The sequence below is a fragment of the Mercenaria mercenaria genome, chromosome 8 (genome assembly GCF_021730395.1).
Source record: "Mercenaria mercenaria strain notata chromosome 8, MADL_Memer_1, whole genome shotgun sequence".
Lineage (NCBI taxonomy): Eukaryota > Metazoa > Mollusca > Bivalvia > Venerida > Veneridae > Mercenaria > Mercenaria mercenaria.
In genome coordinates this window covers 57,037,779-57,059,676 of record NC_069368.1, presented here as the reverse complement: position 1 = coordinate 57,059,676, position 21,898 = coordinate 57,037,779, and the positions used below count along the sequence as shown (strand labels likewise).

General features: G+C 35.9%; 1 protein-coding gene across 17 annotated transcripts in view; it reads right to left on the bottom strand.

Moving 5' to 3' along the window:
- Positions 1-19,888, bottom strand: part of LOC123565325 (E3 SUMO-protein ligase PIAS2-like) — a 67,031-nt gene extending 47,143 nt beyond the window's left edge. For 3 of the 17 annotated variants that reach the window (XM_053550033.1, XM_053550044.1, XM_053550049.1), the window contains exons 1-5: positions 19,514-19,672; positions 13,476-13,642; positions 12,490-12,570; positions 11,264-11,278; positions 331-428 (exon numbers count right to left, since the gene is read on the bottom strand). In XM_053550033.1, coding sequence (XP_053406008.1) covers positions 331-428; positions 11,264-11,278; positions 12,490-12,570; positions 13,476-13,642; positions 19,514-19,537 — 385 coding nt within the window. In that variant the 5' untranslated portion in view covers positions 19,538-19,672. Of the gene's footprint in view, positions 1-330; positions 429-11,263; positions 11,279-12,489; positions 12,571-13,250; positions 13,412-13,475; positions 13,643-19,513; positions 19,673-19,861 lie in introns of those variants that run through there. The other 14 variants (XM_053550039.1, XM_053550050.1, XM_053550045.1 and 11 more) reach the window with 12 other exon arrangements.
- Between the last annotated feature and the right edge of the window lie 2,010 nt (positions 19,889-21,898).

Sequence of the window (21,898 nt, the reverse complement as noted above, 5' to 3'; positions counted from 1 at the left end):
AATGTATTTTTGTTTAACCTTTAGCCTGCTAAATTTCTAAAAGGAACTGGTCCATCATTCAAGCTGGGCAATACCATTAAATTTTGTTGTCCGAAGGGCTGTTCACTGAAAATTTACCGACTGAAAAGCGAACAGTGCAGACCATGATCAGACTGCATGGAAGTGCAGGCTGATCTTAGTTTGCACTGGTCGCAAAGGCAGAATTACTTGCTGCCAGCAGGCTAAAGGTTAGGCAACACTGGTTCTAAATTATTGTTACAACGTAAATTTAAATGTTGTGTTTAAGACTTAGCTGAAAAAGTTACTTGAACTAGCTAGCATGCAGAGTACCTGTTACTATACCAGATTGTCCGACGCTGTTCTGTAACTGTTGTGATGTAACCTTGCTGGACCCATACCGTCGTGCCCTGTCATCAGATAAAAAATCACTACATACATCAATAAAGTGCCTGCTCACAATATCATAAAAGTACAGAACTATTTTTTCACTATAGACAGCTGCTGCAGTGGTGATAATGTCTATCTGCAGATGACACATGAATTCTTTTGTTAACGGTCTGTACTGTAATTTTTTCCAGCTTATTCAAAGAAAAATGCACTTTAATAAAACTACTTATAACTTGTGTAAGTATTTGGTTTATGATACCTATCTGGGTTTTCTTGTTTCCCTACCAGTTCTGACTCATTTTCCATGAGTAACTTTTGTTCTGTTGTTGTTTTTTTTTGTTTTTGTTATGTTAAGAGTAACACAGACATGATGCAGGTCATATGGAGACTATTCCAGCTTTTGGTTAAGAACTGAGTAGAACCACTGACCCCCAACTGTAACTGACAAATTCACAACATAAATAAGAACTTGTTCAGTTGACTGAAAATTTATCTCTATTAAAGTAACATAACCTTAGCAAGCAACAAGCCAATGTATATAAAGGGAAGATACAGTGTACAGAAGGAAATGGAAGTGGCATGCTTACAGAAAAAGGAAGGATTAAAGAGTTTTTAAAAATAATTAATAGATGGAGAACATATTTACAGGTGTTCTTTCCTTTAGGTAAATGGATGCTAAAAAACATACATTCTTAAACCATAAAACCCATTTCCCCACAAGCCATAAAGCTACTCTCCTGCATACCAGTACTTGAAGTTCTGTAATCAGGAAAATCACCAATAAGTTCTTGTCTTAATATATTGTCCAACTACTTTTTAACATATCTCTAAATAACTGAGTACGAATCTGACTGGAAAACACTCCATATTTTCATAACCCAACACCTCTACTTGTTTTGTAACCAACCATTTTATTGTAATCATGTACATCGACAAAATTTGCATGTCATTTACGTGTTCATTTTAACCATATCTTAAAAGAAACCTGAAGCTTATCTGAATCACTTAACTCCTTTAACTGACATACCAGTTCAGATGTCATACAAGGATGCATGGTTGTGGTCCTAGTATGTAAACGGGGTGGGCCTATAATTGACTATTGACAACTTCCTATGCTTTTATGCTATTCCCCAAAACATCCATCATAAAAAGCTTTTCAAAACAACTGAGGATTGCTGAAATCGCATACAGTGAATATATTATATGATTCTACCAATAATCAGAGACAAAATTCAAGTAATTTTCATGGACTTTTTAGGGTTTTTTAAAATCTTTTTTCAAGGTCTTTGTTTTTGTTCAAACTATGTTTTAAAAATGTTCCAAAACTTCCAAAATGGTGCTGTGGCAAATATTAGACTCTGTTAAACTGTGATGAAATGCACAATTTTCATTCTTATTATCTTCACTTTTTATTTTTATAAATTTACTTTTCTCAGAACATTTTCCAACAAGTTTTGAGTGAAATTCAAGAACTTTTTATTCAAAATTCAAGCATGTTTTCAGTTGTATTTTGGGGGGATTTGGTCATTTTCAAGGAGTTTTCAGTTTTTAAAAGACTAGGATCAAATTCAAAGACTTTTCAGTATTCTGTGTCCACTTCCTTAACCATTACCCTGCTTAATTTCTTAAATGGACTGGTCCCTCATTCAATTTGGGTAATACCATTTATTATTTGAAGGGGTGTTCTGACACAAAATTTACCGACTGAATAGCCAACAGTGCACACCATGATCAGACTGCACAAATGTGCAGGCTGATCTTGGTCTGCACTGGCCGCAAACGCAGAGTCACTTTCCACCAGCAGGTTAAAGGTTAAATTTGATGAAACACTACACTCCATACAACTACATTCCCCTATAACCAATGTACTGTCAAACATAACATATACAACAACATTTCTACTGTGAATAACACTTTCTTATGTTACTATACAGCACCACAATTAAAACCCTTGCATGCATTAATCACTAAGATAATTATAGTGTTCACACAGATTATATAACATCCGGTAAAATGGCGAGCGCCATTTTCACTGGCAGATAATTATAATACAGTCTGGTTTGCACATTTAATATAGATAATCGGAAATACTGATAAGACTTCCTTTATCAGTAAATCTTAAAGTAATTTTATTATGTATAAAAAAAGGAATTACTGAAGTGAGGCATATTGAGAGACGATTGGTTTGAGAAGCAAACGTTTAAACACTTTTCTCTACATATGAATTCAAAAGTTTCAACCTGGTATCCAGTTTCATTATACAGCACAATTCATTCTTGTACATTATTTATACACCTGTCTATCTGACATTACTTAACATCAGATAAAAATATACATTCAACAGCTTAAATTAAGGCCTCGATCTTGACGGTAGCCCAGTAGCCCGAGGCTACCAGTTTTTCAGACGGACGACCGAATTTCCCAAGCTGGGTAGTCCGTTGGGCTACTAAGTTTTCAAACATGTTAATAATAAAAGCATGAAATTTCACCGATTTATCTGATGTTTCCTTTTAAATGACAACGATATTTTCGGTCCGCATTACACCGGTCAGCCATTTTTCCGAAATTTAAATCCCTTAATTTTCACAATAATTACAAAAAGAACTTCATGAATCTGAAATGAACATCCTAAATACTAGCTTTCGTATATTTATGCATGAATTGATGACTTCAGATTTGCAATATATAAAGTAACTTTACAAAATTCAGAAATTACATCCCTAAAAATTACCTGGATCGACTGGAATTTACCCGCGAATCGTAAGGATATCAAAACGTCATGCCAGTAATTTTCCATTCCACGAGCACCTGCGACCTATTGTATCGCCGTTACTTAAATGTTTATCGACACGTACACAAAAAATGCTTGCAGTGCATTCATTTTTTAATATAATCGCTTCAAATTTTCAGCACCGCTTTAGAAGTAATACAGTTTGAACTTATAACGATTTTAATAAGATGTCAACAGAAATGTAGGCAAAATTCTACAAAAACGATCGAAGTTTCATACAATTATTTGTAAAATTTCAAACAGCACGATCTTAATTATTTATTTATTTCTAAAAGTAAATAAATAGTACATACTATGGTAATAAAATTCAGACTTTTGACAAGAAAGTACAAAAAACAGAATTAAACAAGAGCTGTCTCCATAGGATGACACATGCCCCCGATGGCACTTTGAATAAATAGTTATGGCCGATGTTAGAGTTTAGAACCTTTGACCTACGGAGCTGGGTCTTGCGCGCAACACGTCGTCTTACTGTGTCACACATTCATGCGTAGTTATTTTAAAATCCATGCATGAATGACAAAGATATGGACCGGACACGCCCATCAATGCACTATCATGAAAAATGACTTTTAACGTCTAAGTGTGACCTTGACCTTTGAGCTACGGACCTGGGTCTTGCGCGTGACACGTCGTCTTACTGTGGTACACATTCATGCAAAGTTATTTGAAAATCCATCCATCGATGACAAAGATATGGACCGGACACGTCCATCAATGCACTATCCTTTAATGTCTAAGTGTGACCTTGACCTTTGAGCTACGGACCTGGGTCTTGCGCGCGACACGTCGTCTTACTGTGGTACACATTCATGCCAAGTTATTTGAAAATCCATCCATCGATGACAAAGATATGGACCGGACACGCCCATCAATGCACTATCCTTTAATGTCTAAGTGTGACCTTGACCTTTAAGCTACGGACCTGGGTCTTGCGCGCGACACGTCGTCTTACTGTGGTACACATTCATGCCAAGTTATTTGAAAATCCATCCATCGATGACAAAGATATGGACTGGACACGAAAATTGCGGACAGACTGACAGACCGACGGACCGACAGATGGTTCAAAAACTATATGCCTCCCTTCGGGGGCATAACAAGAGCTGTCTCCGTAGGATGACACATGCCCCCGATGGCACTTTGAATGAATAGTTATGGCCGATGTTAGAGTTTAGGACCTTTGACCTATGGAGCTGGGTCTTGCGCGCAACACATCGTCTTACTGTGTCACACATTCATGCACAGTTATTTTAAAATCCATGCATGAATGACAAAGATATGGACCGGACATGCCCATCAATGCACTACCATGAAAAATGATCTTTAACGTCTAAGTGTGACCTTGACCTTTGAGCTACGGACCTGGGTCTTGCGTGTGACACGTCGTCTTGTGCACTGCACGTCTTGCGCACTGCACATCGTCTTACTGTGGTACACACTCAGGCCAAATTATTTGAAAATCCATCCATCGATGACAAAGATATGGACCGGATATGCCCATCAATGCACTATCCTTTAACATCTAAGTGTGACCTTGACCTTTGAGCTACAGACCTGGGTCTTGCGCACTGCAAGTCGTCTTACTGTGGTACACATTCATGCCAAGTTATTTGAAAATCCATCCATCGATGACAAAGATATGGACCGGACACGCCCATCAATGCACTATCCTTTAACGTCTAAGTGTGACCTTGACCTTTGAGCTACGGACCTGGGTCTTGCGCACTGCACATCATCTTACTGTGGTACACATTCATGTCAAGTTATTTGAAAATCCATCCATCGATGACAAAGATATGGACCGGACACGAAAATTGCGGACAGACCGACAGACTGACAGACCGACAGACAGACAGACGGTTCAAAAACTATATGCCTCCCTTCGGGGGCATAAAAATCTTAAATAATGAAAAAGGGGCAGCAATTTAAATACATCGTGTAAAACAATTTTTGGCAAACAGATTTCTGCAACTGCGGATGAATAGTTTAGGCCTACGGGACCTCCTGAACGTAAATAAAAACAATGATTGTTTTAAAATAAAACAGTATGATGTCGCTGTGGTTTTTAATAAGTTTAGTAAGTAAATGAATCTTTGTACATGTCTTTTTTGACTCGACACTGTGTCAGATATTCTTTTCAAACAATAATGTTCCTTGAGGGCAAATAGGCCTCAGAGGTAGGATATCTACTATTTTCGTTTGACACATTTACCTGTCAGTTTATACGGGATATTGCACATTCGCTTTTAAAAACAAGAGGACCATGATGGTCCTGAATCGCTCACCTATCTCCACATGACCCAGTGTTCAACTGAGTATGACATCGTTATTTCTATTATTTGACATAGTGACCTAGTTTTTGAGCACATGTGACCTAGATATCATCAAGTTTAAAAATTCTGACCAATTTTCATGAAGATCCATTGAAAAATATGGCCTCTAGAGAGGTCACAAGGTTTTTCTATTATTTGACCTAATGACCTAGTTTTTGAAGGCACGTGACCCACTTTTAAACTTGACCTAGATATCATCAAGGTGAACATTCTCACCAATTTTCATGAAGATCTCGTGAAAAATATGGCCTCTAGAGAGGTCACAAGTTTTTCTATTCTTCGACCTACTGACCTAGTTTTTGACCGCACATGACCCAGTTACGAACCTGACCTAGATATCATCAAGCTGAACATTCTCACCAATTTTCATGAAGATCCATTGAGAAATATGGCCTCTAGAGAGGTCACAAGGTTTTTTCTATTTTTAGACCTACTGACCTAGTTTTGATCCACGTGACCCAGTTTCGAATCTGACTTAGATATCATCAAGATGAACATTCTGACCAATATTCATGAAGATCTCATGAAAAATATGGCCTCTAGAGAGGTCATAAGGTTTTTCTATTTTTAAATCTACTGACCTAGTTTTTAACCCCACGTGACCCAGTTTCAAATTTGACCTAGATATCTTCAAGGTAAACATTCTGACCAATTTTCATGAAGATCCATTGAAAAATATCGCCTCTAGAGAGGTCACAAGGTTTTTCTATTTTTAGACCTACTGACCTAGTTTTTGACCGCACATGACCCAGTTTCGAACTTGACCTAGATATCATCAAGGTGAACACACTGACCAATTTTCATGAAGATCCATTGAGAAATATGGCCGCTAGAGAGGTCACAAGGTTTTTCTATTTTTAGATCTACTGACCTAGTTTTTGACCCCACATGACCCAGTTTGAACTTGACCTAGATATCACCAAGGTGAACACTCTGACCAATATTCATGAAGATCTCATGAAAAATATGGCCTCTAGAGAGGTCACAAGGTTTTTCTATTTTTAGATCTACTGACCTAGTTTTTGATGGCACGTGACCCAGTTTCGAACTTGACCTAGATATCATCAAGGTGAACATTCTGACCAATTTTCATGAAGATGCATTGAAAAATATGGCCTCTAGAGAGGTCACAAGGTTTTTCTATTTTTAGACCTAATGACCTAGTTTTTGACCCTACGTGACCCAGTTTCGAACTTGACCTAGATATCATCAAGATAAACATTCTGACCAATACTCATGAAGATCTCATGAAAAATATGGCCTCTAGAGAGGTCACAAGGTTTTTCTATTTTTAGACCTACTGACCTAGTTTTTGACCCCACGTGACCCAGTTTCGAACTTGACCTAGGTATCATCAAGGTGAACATTCTGACCAATTTTCATGAAGATCTTGTGAAATATATGGCCTCTAGAGAGATCACAAGGTTTTTCTATTTTTAGACCTACTGACCTAGTTTTTGATGGCACGTGACCCAGTTTCGAACTTGACCTAGATATCATCAAGATGAACATTCTGACCAACTTTCATAAAGATCCCATGAAAAATGTGACCTCTAGAGTGGTCACAAGCAAAAGTTTACGGACGCACGGACGGACGACGGACGACGGACACCGCGCGATCACAAAAGCTCACCTTGTCACTTTGTGACAGGTGAGCTAAAAATAAGAAGATACTTTTTTATTGATTTCTTCTCAGCAATTTAAAGAATCTAGGCCGTACGATCAGACAGTGATGTGCCACATGGCGCGAAAACATGACGTAATGCCATGACAATCTCGGGCAACTAAACCGCTTTGATCTCCACTTCAGATGCCATGATACCGACACACTTCTTTTAGCTCTTTGAGTGGGGTTTTAATTGATGATGAAAACAAGGCCACTTACTTGTATAGCAACAAATAATTACCGATGATTGTTAATGGTTTTTTTTCGCTTTAAACACGGGTGGGTTGATGATTATTGTGTCCACGTCGCGCCGGACTGTGATAATAGGCTACATTTACTTGATAATAATGCTTAAAAAAAATACCGACCTACCGACCCTACTTTTTTTTGGCCATGCCACCAGAAACACAACATTTTTTTTTTGGGGGGGGGGGGGGGGGGGGGGGGGGCTAATCAGGCTGATCCATTATTGCAGTTAAATTTGAACAGCTACACTATATTTTAAAGGCCCTGGCTAAAAAAGTAATTTTTAGAAGGGTATGCAAATTTGAACCCCACGCCTGGCATATAACTAGACACTGGTATAGGCCCTCACTTTTTTCTACAGTTTTCTCCCATAATTTCTGTCTGCTAGTTACTTTAATATTCCCAACAGGGGTTATCCACTTACGTTGGCTTAGCCTGCCCATTTTGGGTAGGTTATTTGGGCCTACCATTTAAATAACTGAATTTGAATCAAGCATAAATTAAAATACATTGTATTTATAAACAAAATGAATTCGGGCAATTAAAAATGTTTTCAGGCAAGTTGTTTTCTTAACTAACTTGCCCAAAAGGACGTGCAGAAAAAAAATTAAGGCGAAGACTTTAATATATTTTTCTCTTTTCCAAAACGGGACTACCAGAAACCTGGTCGGGCTACTTGATTTCACAAGTTGGTAGCCCTGCTGGCTACCAGCAAAAGTAGGTTAAGATCGAGGCCTGTTAATGGAAAGATTTTCAGTTGTTTTCAAGTTTAGTAAGGCAAGACAATTTTATATTCAGCAGTCTATTTCAACACAAGCCTTAAAATTGTTACAAAGAGGAATGGTGGAGTCCATAGATGGTTAGGTAAAGTTGTAAACTGAAAAGATCCATGTGAATGGGAATTATATGAGCTGCACCATGAGAAAACAAACATAGTGCGTTTACGACCAGCATGGATTCAGACCAGCCTGTGCATCCGTGCAGTCAGGATCCATGCTGTTTGTTAACGGTTTCTCTAATTGCAATATAGTGTTTCCTGCAGACTCTAAAAGGGGCATGGTGCTTCCGTTGAAAAAGAGCACTTTTAATGCGCGGTTTGGCACTGAAAGGGCATTCGTCCAAGTACGCTTGCTGGCATCATTTTAACAGACAACCATTTTACATACTATTTTCACATTGCATTTGAGAATTTTTCATATCTCAGATATGGGGTAGATATTTGTATTATTCCTTAGATAATGTTTACCATACTTTCAAACATTTTTATTTTGTTACCAACATGAAGTGCTGGCTGCATTTTCAGAGACATAGTGTGTATCCAGGATGTAAAAAGTTGCGATATCTTATAACTCTCTGGATACAACACTATGAGACAGATATCTGGTGATAATTTAATAAGCACAAGTTTTATTGAACAACTATCAATGCCCAACTTTATTTTGTCAATCATCACATACCATTTCAACCATTGAATTACGTTAAGAGCATAGGCAGTTCGTCAAATCTACATGTAATCAATGGCGGGTGTACCTATATCGCTGTTTAAAAACCCATTGTTCTTCGTTGTCAGTAAGAATTAGAAGACAAAATCACATGGAAAGTTACATTTTTCTTTTGTTTTGGGCATACGAAAAGAAAGTAAAAATGCAACGAAAAAAGTACATGCTGTAAATTTGCTAGATTAGATCGTCTGCCACTATTTTTATCAAGTTTCGCGATACAGGCTGAACACCACTAAATCCAGCTGTTCTTTATTTCAAATAAAATCCATCCACTTCAAACAGTGTTTCGGACATTTTCTAGCATATCAATTTTCAGACACTTATATTCCCATAAAGAACTAGATCGCTACTTTAGAAAAACAAAAATAAAAGGGTGTTAAATTTTATATAAGAAAAATACATTTTCGTTAAATACAACCCGCTGAATTTACTAATTTTCGCTTCTTTCAATTTCTCTTTTGTGACAAAAATTTTCTACGCCGCCTTTTTTATCTAGCATGCGATAGGAACATGCCAAATTTCATTAGAAGCAAAGTGATACATACTGAAACGCGGTAGTGTAAAAGTAACACGTTGCTGCCGAGAAAATGCACTAGGAAAGGAAAAAAGATTAGTACTAATTTATTTTTGGGGACTACTTGTGACTAGACCGGCAGAGGCTTAAAATTCTATTTGGTAGTGATCAGCCTACATACACTATTTTTTGAATCAATGATTGACTAAGAATCTGGTTTTTTTCTATCTAATCATACAGTATTAAGTAAAATAAACAACATGTGAATACCTAGGGTTCATTGCGAATAATAATTCAAAATTTTGGCTTGCTTGAATGCGGCCGTGCACTTTCAACTTAAATTTCAGCCATATAAAATTATTTTGACAAAATTATTTACTAAAACAAAACTAGGGCCTTGCATTTTTTAGTTTATTCATTTAAATCTCGATCAGGTTTTATAACTAATCGCTAGGTTATCGGTTTATTTTCATACCGATGTACTTTTTTTCAAATTTTCAAGATGGTGGCGACTTCTGCGTCGGCGCGTCATAAATGTGCTTTTGAAAGTACAAACTTCGTAATTATTAAACAAGACATTTGTCGATTTTAATGAATTTGGTATCTTTCCCTGAAGCTTAAATGTTTATCTTGTATTATTTTTATAAATGATACCCGTGAAGGAATAAAATTATCTTGTAGATAAAACTTGATGTAAAACATTTTGAGTCTGGTCATTTTTCATGGGTTGGTCGGCGATCGCCAAAGGCAAACTTTTCAACATTTATTTTTAAAGGCCTAATGAGCGCATCAAAAATGGCGACAATCAATCTACATTTTAATTGATTACAACCTTTTAAAATAATTATCCTTTAATCATGTGTTAACTGACCGTTTTCAATCATCTCTTCCGTAAAAAGGCTAAATGTAGCTTCTCCGACGACGTGCTAAAAAAAACAAATTTTCATCTACTGTTTCCAATTAAAAAATCATAAACATAATTGATTGCATAATCCTGTCAGTTCTTAATCGGGGTCATTCACGGTTGATGCACCCACGTGTCGACCTGTTGATCAAACCGCTAATTGAGGGTACAATACACGGAACATGCCCCGCGGACATTGGCTATCCAGGCTGGTTTTTGAAAGGGCACTTTTCAAAAAAAATCCCAAAAGCCTGATAAAATAAAAGGGCACATGGCGCAAACGGGCAGCTTGAAGGGCACCTTGGCGGCACTTCAAACGGGGCATGGCGCTGCGCCATGTTAAAAAGGCCTGCAGGAAACACTACAATAGGCTCTGAAAGCACACAGCATGGATCCTGACCAGACTGCGTTGATGCGCAGGCTGGTCTTGATCCATGCTGGTCGCAAATGCACTATGTTGGTTTTCTCATGGTGCGGCTCATATAGAACATACAACTGAAACTTGGATCGAGTAGCGAGACTACTTTAAATGTGTAGCAGTTGTGTTCATGCATATTGTAAACAAGCACCGCAAAAATAGATACAAAATTAAGGTTCAAGCTCTACAGAAAATGACTTGATATACCAATACAGGGAAGACAGACAGTCTGGGGTATTTGCTAAGTTAATAATTATTCAATAGATTTCAAAATCTGACACAAGTTTCACATCCAAAACAAAGTGATCTGTAGCAAATCTTATACACATTTTAAATAGTTATATTAACAAGGCGGCAACTACGTAATGCCCCTCTCTCCAATCCCTTTCTCCAGGGGGCATTAAAAATCATAGCATATACCCCAGATACTGTGCTAGGACGACTCATTTCCAAATATTTCCCATACTAAGTACATGTAATAAATTGGATTTTTACTTACAGCTGCTCTAATTGTCTAAAAAAATGATAAAAAAACAAAGTAATTTGCAACCATTTAAAGCTAGTCCTTAAAGGCAAATTTTCTTCTTCATTTTAAGGTCATATCAGATCCACCTTGCAATGCATCAGTCAGCACAGCCAACATTAACCCTTGTTTTAACATTTATCATGAAGCGTTCTTTTTCTTATATACTATATCTTTATATTTTTATAACCTAATGACTCAAAGCACAGAAAGTGTGTATAACTAAATAACAGAGAAATTGATCATTGTAAACAATTATACAGTTCTTCAATATATCCTGAATAATCAAGTGTATGCCTCTACTAGACAAATACTTGGTGGTTGCAGAAAATGCTAAAAACAGAACATATTTAATGGGACAAGCCTTGTCTAGGGATGTTAAATATTTCACAACAAAGCAAGTGCTTCGAAAGTCTGTAACTGAAAATAATAAGCCATTTACTAAAGTGATTCTGTGAATCCTAGAAAGTACATCAGATCTGTATTTATTTTAAAAGTACTTTAGTTACCTGTAAAATAGAAAAGCTCTAAAGAGTATTCTTTGCACAACAGAATTGTTAGATGAAATAGAAGGGATGAAATGGACCTTATACCATACTCATTTTATAGCAAAATAAATGATGTACGACTGATTAACAATTTTTGATATTTACACAATACTGTTATTGACTTTAAAAATACTGGGATATTGATGTTCACATGTAGGCTGCCCCTTTAATATAATGAGATGAAGAATGGAGGCTGCCCCTTTCATATAATGAGATGAATAATTCATTTAATTCTTAACGTAAGTACAGGAAACAAACATTTTTAAAGGCTGACTCAACCTGGTGTTGCAAGTTTCTGCATAAATTTACCTTTTACAACGTTTATCACTGAATGTTTTATAACTATAGAAAATATGATACAGACTTTTGTTCTGAATTAAGCTCTAATTACTGGAGGCAAAATTTAATATGACCTTCAATGAATAAGAAACATCTGCTTCTCTCTTTTTTTTTTTAAATCTTTATCAAATATGTAAATATCTACCAGATCCAATTAATAACATATGAAGTGATTTGGTCAAATTAAAATATAACATAAAACAGGAAATATTAAAACAAGAAGCTTTAAATCAAGCCGAAAGCAAAACTCTTGACAGAATTAATTCCATTTGTCAAAATTGGCAAAAAAAGAAGAGATTTGTATCAGTTTATTACCTGGGATCTGTGACCTGCTGTTGACCTCGTGGCACATTGCGCGACCGCGGAGGCTCGACAGCATAGGGGTTGTGTATCTGCCTGTACAACGGAAAAGAAAAAGAAATTGTAAGATTTTGCGGAGATTAAAGATAGGAAATATCTGGTTCTTTCCAAAGTAACTTAAAACGATACAAACGAAAACAAAGTAAACAATTTAACTATACCACCAAAGCAAAACATTTCTGCAAGCAATGAAGCATCCCTTTTTCATTGCTAGGCTTCAAAAGAAAGAAAAAAAACATTTCTTTCGGTAGTTGGTACCATTGTCTTTTTTTCTACTTTGTTTATAAGGTAGTATCAAAACAATTTTATGAAATTTATCTTGGTTGACTACTTGGTCTTTTAACAAGAAATAAAGTTCTATGTATAAATCAACTGGAACCATTTCACTCTCAAGTTCTAACATTATGAGAAATGTTTAGCTCTAGTTGTAAAGGAACAAAAACTGAACACAAATCAAAAAGCCTAAGTCATATAAACAATCTCTTACACAGAGCTTCCTTATAAAAGCAATAAATCCCTGCCAAGGTTTGAAAATAATGCTTCCGCACTGACAAAGAATCTACATGTAAAATTACAAAAGGTCACATTCCATAATTAATGAAGTGACACTTTTTAATATATAAATAAACCACTGTTTAGATCCCACTATGAAACACTGACAGAGGTTTTTTACAGGTGGAATTCTGTGTAGAGGTTGCCGCATCAAAAGTATTTACCGATAGAGTTCCCTAATTTTTTGATGGATTCTTGGAGAAAGTTGTCTCTCTATTTGATAGAGTGCTCGCTGTAAAAGATCAACTTTTCTTCCATATTTACTCCAACCGGCATAGCTTGCCAAAACCTGAAGTTCAGACACACGGAAGCTCATCACCATTTTCTGAAAGCAAATATACACTATCGTTTCTAGCAGGGATCTGAATTTTCAAACGTAATATATTTACCTATAAAGTTCTCTAATTTTTATTTGAACTGGCACAGAACAGCCTCTGGATGAGTTTATCAACGTCACTGCCCGCTGTAGCAAGGTTGCTTTAACACCAACTTTGTTCATTCCCACAAAGCCCAGCAACTCAACAAGTTCCGCTCTCCGGAAACTTAATACCATTTGCTTGAAATTAAAAAAGAATATGTTCAGTTATGAGCATTAATGACAAATGACAGTCCATTCTTGATTTTGTATTTTTTGTCTAAAATAATATATTACCTCAAATATTTTCATAAAAGCCACATGATTTTAGTTTATACATAATTTATTTTAGGTCGATTTTGAAGCAAGTTCTACAACTTATATTAATCACTCTCAACACCTCATTCCTGATGGAATCCATCGCATCGAGGGTATGAGAGAAGTCAGTTTCCCTTTTAATGCTGAGCATCATGCAAGGGAGCTACTGGTACCATTTTTCACGTCTTTGGTTTGACACGGCCGGGGATCGAACCCACAATCTCCTGCACTCAAAGCGAATGCTCTACCACTAGGCTATAGAGGCGGTTTTATGATTTTACTCCTGTTTTTAAAAATTCCACTCTTTATAAAACATTTTCAAACCTGCTTGTGTGACGAAAATAACTTAATTGAAATTCACTGCATATTTTTGACACCTACATCAGAAACTGGACTAAATCTGTCGGACAACTTTTTCTTTGCATGGATACTGATAATAGATCTAGTAGGATCAAGGGAACCTGTTTTTTCAATGTGCTGTCACTGCTGCTGTCAAAAATGGTTTTATAGGTTTTCCTGATTAACTTTGCGCTAATTGCACTGGGAGCTTCATACTTTTTCTTTTCCTTAGCCAATTTTAGAAAATGAAATGTACTTTTTGTACATTGTATTCATAACAAGAGAGCCATGAAGGCCCTGTATCGCTCACCTGACCTATTGACCTAAAGATCATAGATAGTTTCATTAAGATATGGTCATAAATGTGGCCTCTAAAGTGTTAACTAACTTTTCCTTTGATTTGACCTGGTGACCTAGTTTTTGAGCCCATATGACCCAGATTCGAACCTGACCTTAAGATCATCAAGATTAACATTTTGACTAAGTTTCATGAAGATACAGTCATAAATGTGGCCTCTAGAGTGTTAACAAGCTTTTCCTTTGATTTGACCCGGTGACCTAGTTTTTGACCCCACATGACCAAGATTCCAATTTGACCTAAAGATCATCAAGATTAACACTCTAAGTTTCATGAAGATACAGTCATAAATCTGGCCTCTAGAGTGTTAACTAGCTTTTCCTTTGATTTGACCCGGTGACCTAGTTTTTAACCCCACCTGACCCAGATTTGAACAAGACCTATAGATAATCAAGATCAACATTCTGACCAAGTTTCATTAAGATATGGTCATAAATGTGGCCTCCAAAGTGTTAACTAGCTTTTCCTTTGATTTGACCTGGTGACCTAGTTTTTGAACCTACATGACCCAGATTCAAACTGGACTTTGAGATCATCATGAGTAACATTCTGACCAAGTTTCATGAAGATACAGTCTTAAATGTGGCCTCTACAGTGTTAACAAATTTTTCCTTTGATTTGACCTGGTGACCTAGTTTTTGAACCCAGATGACCCAATATCGAACTCCTCCAAGACTTTATTGAGGATAACACTCTGATCAAGTTTCATTAAGATTGGGCCAAAATTGTGACTTCTAGAGTGTTAACAAGCTTTTCCTTTGATTTGACCTGGTGACCTAGTTTTTAACCCGAGATGACCCAATATCGAACTTGTCCAAGATTTTTATGAGGGTAACATTCTGACCAAGTTTCATTAAGATTTGGCCAAAATTGTGACCTCTTAGAGTGTTAACAGTCAAATTGTTGACGATGGACACAGGGCGATCACAAAAGCTCACCTTGAGCACTTCGGGCTCAGGTGAGCTAATAAAAATGGGCTGCCTTTGCTTGGTCACTGATTAGGTGAGACAGTAAAAAGTACTATAAATATCAACTCAATCATATATATTACAGGTACCTATATAATATAGTTACAGTAGACTATTACCATTTACAAATTCTACTAATGGATAATACAAAATGTTCAAAAAGATTCGGAAACCCCTTCAGGCTCCTGCACCCCATGCTTACCACACAAAAATGACTCAAACTTTTTAAGCCCAGTGCGGGAACTGCATTTTAATATAGTTTTATATATGGAGTATGCACTTAACACTAAAAAGGTCTCAATAATTAAGACAAGAGGGCCATGAAGGCCCTGTATCGCTCACCTGACCTACTGACCTAAAGATCATCAAGATCAACATTCTGACCAAGTTTTATTAACATATGGTCATAGATGTAGCATCTAAAGTGTTATCTAGCTTTTCCTTTGATTTGACCTGGTGACCTAGGTTTTGACCTCACATGACCCAGATTCAAACTTGACCTAAAACTCATCAAGATCAACATCCTGATTATTCAGATTAAGTTTCATAAAGATATAGTCATAAATGTGGCCTCTAGAGTGTTAACAAGCTTTTCCTTTGATTTGACCTAGTGACCAAGTTTTTGACCCGACCTGACCCAGATTTGAACTTGACCTATACATCATCAAGATTAACATTCTGACAAAGTTTCATTAAGGTATGGTCATAAATGTGGCCATTACAGTGTTAACAAGCTTTTCCTTTGACTTGACCTAGTGACCTAGTTTTTGACCCCAGATGACCCAATATCAAATTCATCCAAGATTTCATTGAAGGTAACATTCTGACTAAGTTCATCAAGATTGGGCCAAAATTGTGACCTCTAGAGTGTTAACAAGCTTTTCCTTTGATTTGATCTGGTGACCTAGTTTTTGACCCCAGATGACCCAATATCAAACTCATCCAAGATTTTATTGAGGGCAACATTCTGACCAAGTTTCATTAAGATCGGGTCAAAATTGTGAACTCTAGGGAGTTAACAAGCTTTTCCTTTGATTTGACCTGGTGACCTAGTTTTTGACCCCAGATGACCCAATATCGAACTTGTCCAAGATTTTATTGAGAGTAACTTTCTGACCAAGTCTCATTAAGATTGGGCCAAAATTGTGACCTCTAGAGTGTTAACAAGCTTTTCCTTTGATTTGACCTGGTGACCTAGCTTTTGACCCTAGATGACCCAATATCGAACTCATCCAAGATTTTATTGAGGGTAACACTCTTTTCCTTTGATATGACCTGGTGACCTAGTTTTTGCCCAGATGACCCAATATTGAACTCGTCCAAGATTTTATTGAGGGTAACATTCTGACCAAGTTTCATAAAGATTGGGCCAAAATTGTGACCTCTAGAGTGTTAACAGTCAAATTGTTGACGCCAGACGACTGACGACGGACACAGGACGATCACAAAAGCTCACCTTTGAGCACTTCGTGTTCAGGCGAGCTAAAAAATACATGCTTTTTGTTTATCAAATCATCTGTTCTGTAAATAATCAACACATAACATATTTTACTGGGGTTTATTTTTGCTCAAATCAAACTACAATACTTAAAGAAAATTTACAAAAATTAACAAAGGATAAACTTATTTAAAATGTTCTTCCACAATTGCAATCATGTTTAGGTCAGAGTTCGTTGATTTTTCATTACGCAGACCCGCCAACCCAATTTTCCGTCATTTTCTAAAAAAAATATTTTTTTTTAATTTCAAAACTATTTTCGGCCGACGACTGATGTTTTGCTGAGTTCTGACAAAGACAACATCGATATTCATCAGCGCATTAGCCGTCAGTGCCATATAGGCGTGATTTCCGCTCAAATGTAAGCATCTCCTGTACGTAAACAAAAGATTGTCTGAAATTTAAGATTGTCTTTGAACCATTTATGCGCAATGGAAAAACAGAATCTTTGATTTGGGATGCAGTATATAGACAATAAAACAATGAAAAACAAGTTCTGTAAAGGCCAAGAAGATGGTACAATAGCTAGAAAAACTTTGGCAAAATTTAGATAACAAAATGCTAGAAAAACATTTGAAGATTCACCCGACGTAAATAACAATGGCTACATTGAATGTGAATTTGACATGCCTTTGGGAGTTATATATGACATGGGGATGAGGTATATTGAGGTGACCCAAGGAGCAACAAAGTGCTGCCAAACAGAGGAGTCATCCATTTCAGCTTTTGGGGGTTTTTGTTACCAGGAGGGGAAGGGACCCAGACCTGTGATTTGGGGAAAAAATAGCTCGGTATTTGGGCAAAGGGGAATAAAAACCTCATGTAAAGTCAATTTTTGGGGAAAACTGCATGATTGAAAAAAAAATTTCTGAGGGAAGGGGCCTGTTGAAGGCCCCTATTATGAAGGGGGGAAAAAACCTTTGATATGCTTATGAAGACATATGACAAGCTGCCAGATAGGAGGTATTTATCTATATTCCATTGCATTCAAACCCCCTTCAGGGCTACTTATGCTTTCTCCTAAGCAGTCGTTTTCTGACCAATGAATATAAAATATAGAGTGGCCCGACTTCGAATCACTTGCCCCAATGGCTGTGGGTTCGAGCCCCACTCAGGTCATCATGTGAGGAAGATATTCAGCTGGCTGAAGGAAGGTAGGTGGTTCTACCAAAGTGCCCGTTCTTGCCTGAGATAATGCCCGGAGGGGTACCTGGGGTCTTCCTGCACCATTTAAGCTGGAAAGTCACCATATGACCTATAAAATTGTGTCAGTGTGAGGTAAAACCCAACAAATAAATAAATATATAAAATAAAAATCTTGGTCAGAAAAGTTTGAGAATTAAAAATAAAAGTATGTACACGAAAAAAATGAAACCAGCCGATCAGACCATTGAAAATGACGGATGGTTTCCTATTCAATCATCAATTTAATACTTGTGGAGATGTTATGACCGCGGGCAAATAGTATCCATGCTCTAAGAGCGATTTTGTTACTTTTTGAAATCATCAATTTTATGTTCATGATAATAATTTAATAAAAAGTTAAATACTGAATGGTAATTTTCTTTATATTAAATGTTAAATGCATATTAAAGTACTGTTAAAACCCTTTCAGGCAACACATTTGAAGTGATCACTTATCATCTGTTGTTTTATTTTTCTGCCCAAAATCGGAGTAACAAAAAATTAAAAAACTCTGGCCTTATGGGTTTAAATGCAACAAATGTACAGCAAATTTGACATAAATGTGCCAAGTGGTATAATTACACAACAAATTACAAAAGAAATTTACAACACCATTTGATTTGGCACAGAGTTTGTATTTAGATGGTGTTAAATTCAACTATGAATTATTTTATTAAAAGTTGGTTGCATTTTTAATTTACGACAACCGGACAAGTGGAGCAAAGATGCAAAAAGCTCTAGATGTAAAATTAATTAATGTCCAGATGCTACAAGTTTTTCTGGAAGATAGCACTGGATGGGCTGACCAACCAGATTTTTGTATGGCCTGTATTTCTTTGGATTTGAATATTGTCCAAACTGTTTCCACAACTCTCCATATCCAATGTTACCATATTGTGTTACATAACAAAAAATAAACATGCCACATTTCCATGTAGATCTAATTGTTTATATAAGTAACTTAGCTATTTTACAATATATACTATGAATTCTATTGCATTATTCTCATGAATCTCGTGTTCTCTCATCATTTCTGCAAGATCGCGGAAACAAGTGACACCGGCATTTTTACATTTCAAACAAATATTCGGAATAGAACTAAATTTATTGGCACGTATTTCATATATTTAAATACAAATATGCAATAAAAATGTCCCAAAAAGTGTTACATATCATAAAATAATAAATACGCATTTCAATACAATTAAGACGCGTTGTAATTTCTTCGACGCGTCGCTAATGTTTAGACGCGACGAAAATCAATTTTACATTTTCTAATGTATTGTCCAAGAATTTTATAAAACAAATAAAGAATTCAAACAATTGTTCTCAATTTTCTATCACCTCCGTTGACACTGCAGCTTCCTGATAAAAGAAAAGTTCAAATATTTTTAATGTTGTCATACCTTCAGTTCTTCGGCTTCCGCCATTTTCTAAATCTTATCTGCGCATGTTCAATGACCTAGATATTTTCATGTACAATTTCACCTCGTTTTGAAATGACCTAGAAATTAAGATGACGTCAATGTTATCCGGTACTCTCCGCTATCATTTTCAATGTTAAATTAACAATGTATAACATCTTTTAATCAACATTTCACTGATTCGCTTCTCACAAGACTAACCATGTCCTGAAAGGCTATCTTAATATACAGTGATAGGCTATCAAAAATACTGACGGTTGGGTGAAGAACTATTTAAAGTCACGTGACTGAGGCATGTTACGAAATAGACAGACATTAGGAAATACCTACTTTCACTTTCATTTTACCCAGCAGTTTCGACACGGATTTGTATTCTAGAATCACATAGAATCCATGGCAATCCTCTTTACAATCAAATATTTATTTAATAGACATGAAAAGGGCCTTTTACTATAACTAGTTAGCGGAAAATTGCACTATATATATTCTAGCCTGGAGTTACCAGTATTGGTGGGGATAAGGATTCATCTCCTATGCATTTGTCTAAACTTGGGTTAAATATATCAAAATAAACTTATTTTGATACATCATTTACTTGTGCATCCTCAAGAGATCCAATTTTTTTAAAACTAGCTTTCAATTTAAAATCAGAGCCATTTTAATAACATGACCCCTATAAGCGGTATGTCTAAATGCCATCACCTGAATCAGTGTACTCGTAGGTCATATGATTAAGTGATATTAAAATGGAAAAGTATGTCCAAAACATTAAAGTTATCATAAAAGCAATACTTTCTTATCATGAAAATGAATATATTTACTGGGATTTGTAATATTTGTATCAAGTAAGGTTAACCATAGCAATCGCAGTAAAAACCACCATGCAGTCTAGCCTCCATTTGCAAGCAGCAGTATAAAAGGTGGATGATGGTGACATCCTTTATGGTAACATTCTCCAAATTGAGTGAATACAAATGAGATGCAACTATTTAACTGCAATCTTTCCATTTCTGGCAGAAAAAAAAACAAGATTTATTTACATTCACATGTGAAACAAATGGAGGTAAAACAGTACTTTTTACAACAAAAATATATAAAAAGATGAAATTTTGGGAATACCCTGTATGCTAATTCTGGGTAATGCATATTATTTTACCATATATTTATAGTTTCGGCAGATCTTGAAACTACATCATACAAAATATTGTTTCAAATGGTTAAAAAGTGTGGGAAGTGGAGGAGATTTTGTAACAGTGGAAAAAAGTAATAAGAAATTCATGAACATTTACACATGGGTATTTTAAATCATCATTACTTTTTATTTAAAATCACATTTTGCAAAGTTTGACAGCTGTGATGTATTTAATAAGTTTACACAACCAGTGCAAAAACTTATTATGTCATACGACTCCCTGTTCAAACAAGGAGCATGCTTAAACGAAATACACCAATTCTGGTGCCCAACTGATTCAGGTAACTGTATGATATTATTATAGTGATCAATATGGTCTAATTCTGAGGCGCATACAACCGGTCGTACCTAATCATCCTTAAGGCATCGCCTACAGTGGCAGCCATTTGACTCAAAATTTTACATGCAAATTTTCATAAAAATAAAAGATGACTAAGTGGTAACTATAAAGTCAATAAATTTGTCATAATTATGTTTTAAATATCTATGTGAACATATGCAAGTAGAAGGATGTGCATTTCACTACCTGTATTATGCCTTTATTCGATATTTTTTATGACAAAATTTTGCAATTTTATCTGCAGTCAAACTCGATATATATTCAATACATTTCAAAGATAATTACAGCCAATTGTAAAGCAGACCGTGAAGAATAAAGTCTTCAGAAATTATTTTGAAATTTTACCTGATTACTGAATTATACAAAAAAGTCCCAACACCATCAATTTATCCAATTTGTGTTATCTGTTCACACATAATTTACATGTATATAAACAGGTAATATTATAGGATTATGTATAGGTTTACCTGGCTACCTGTGGTCAGTAATGCATGTACAAACAACATTTTAAATTAAATTTACATGGGGTTGTCTTTTTGTTTCTAATGCAATAACCAGGAACAATTTCGACAAAAATCCGTAGGAGTTTGTAGTATACATATTGTACTATGAAATTAACTAAATTTTGTCTTTGTAATATATTTTATATTGGAGTTCTACTGCACATAAAATTTCAATATTTTGGGGTAAATTTTCTGTCTAAACGAGACTCAAATATTTTACAAGCGGCATATGTACTATAAATCATCATATGCTTCTTATATTGATGATAATTTGACCAGCTGTTAAAGCTTTAGTGCAATTTTCAAGAGAAAAATACTCGGCCTGAAAATAT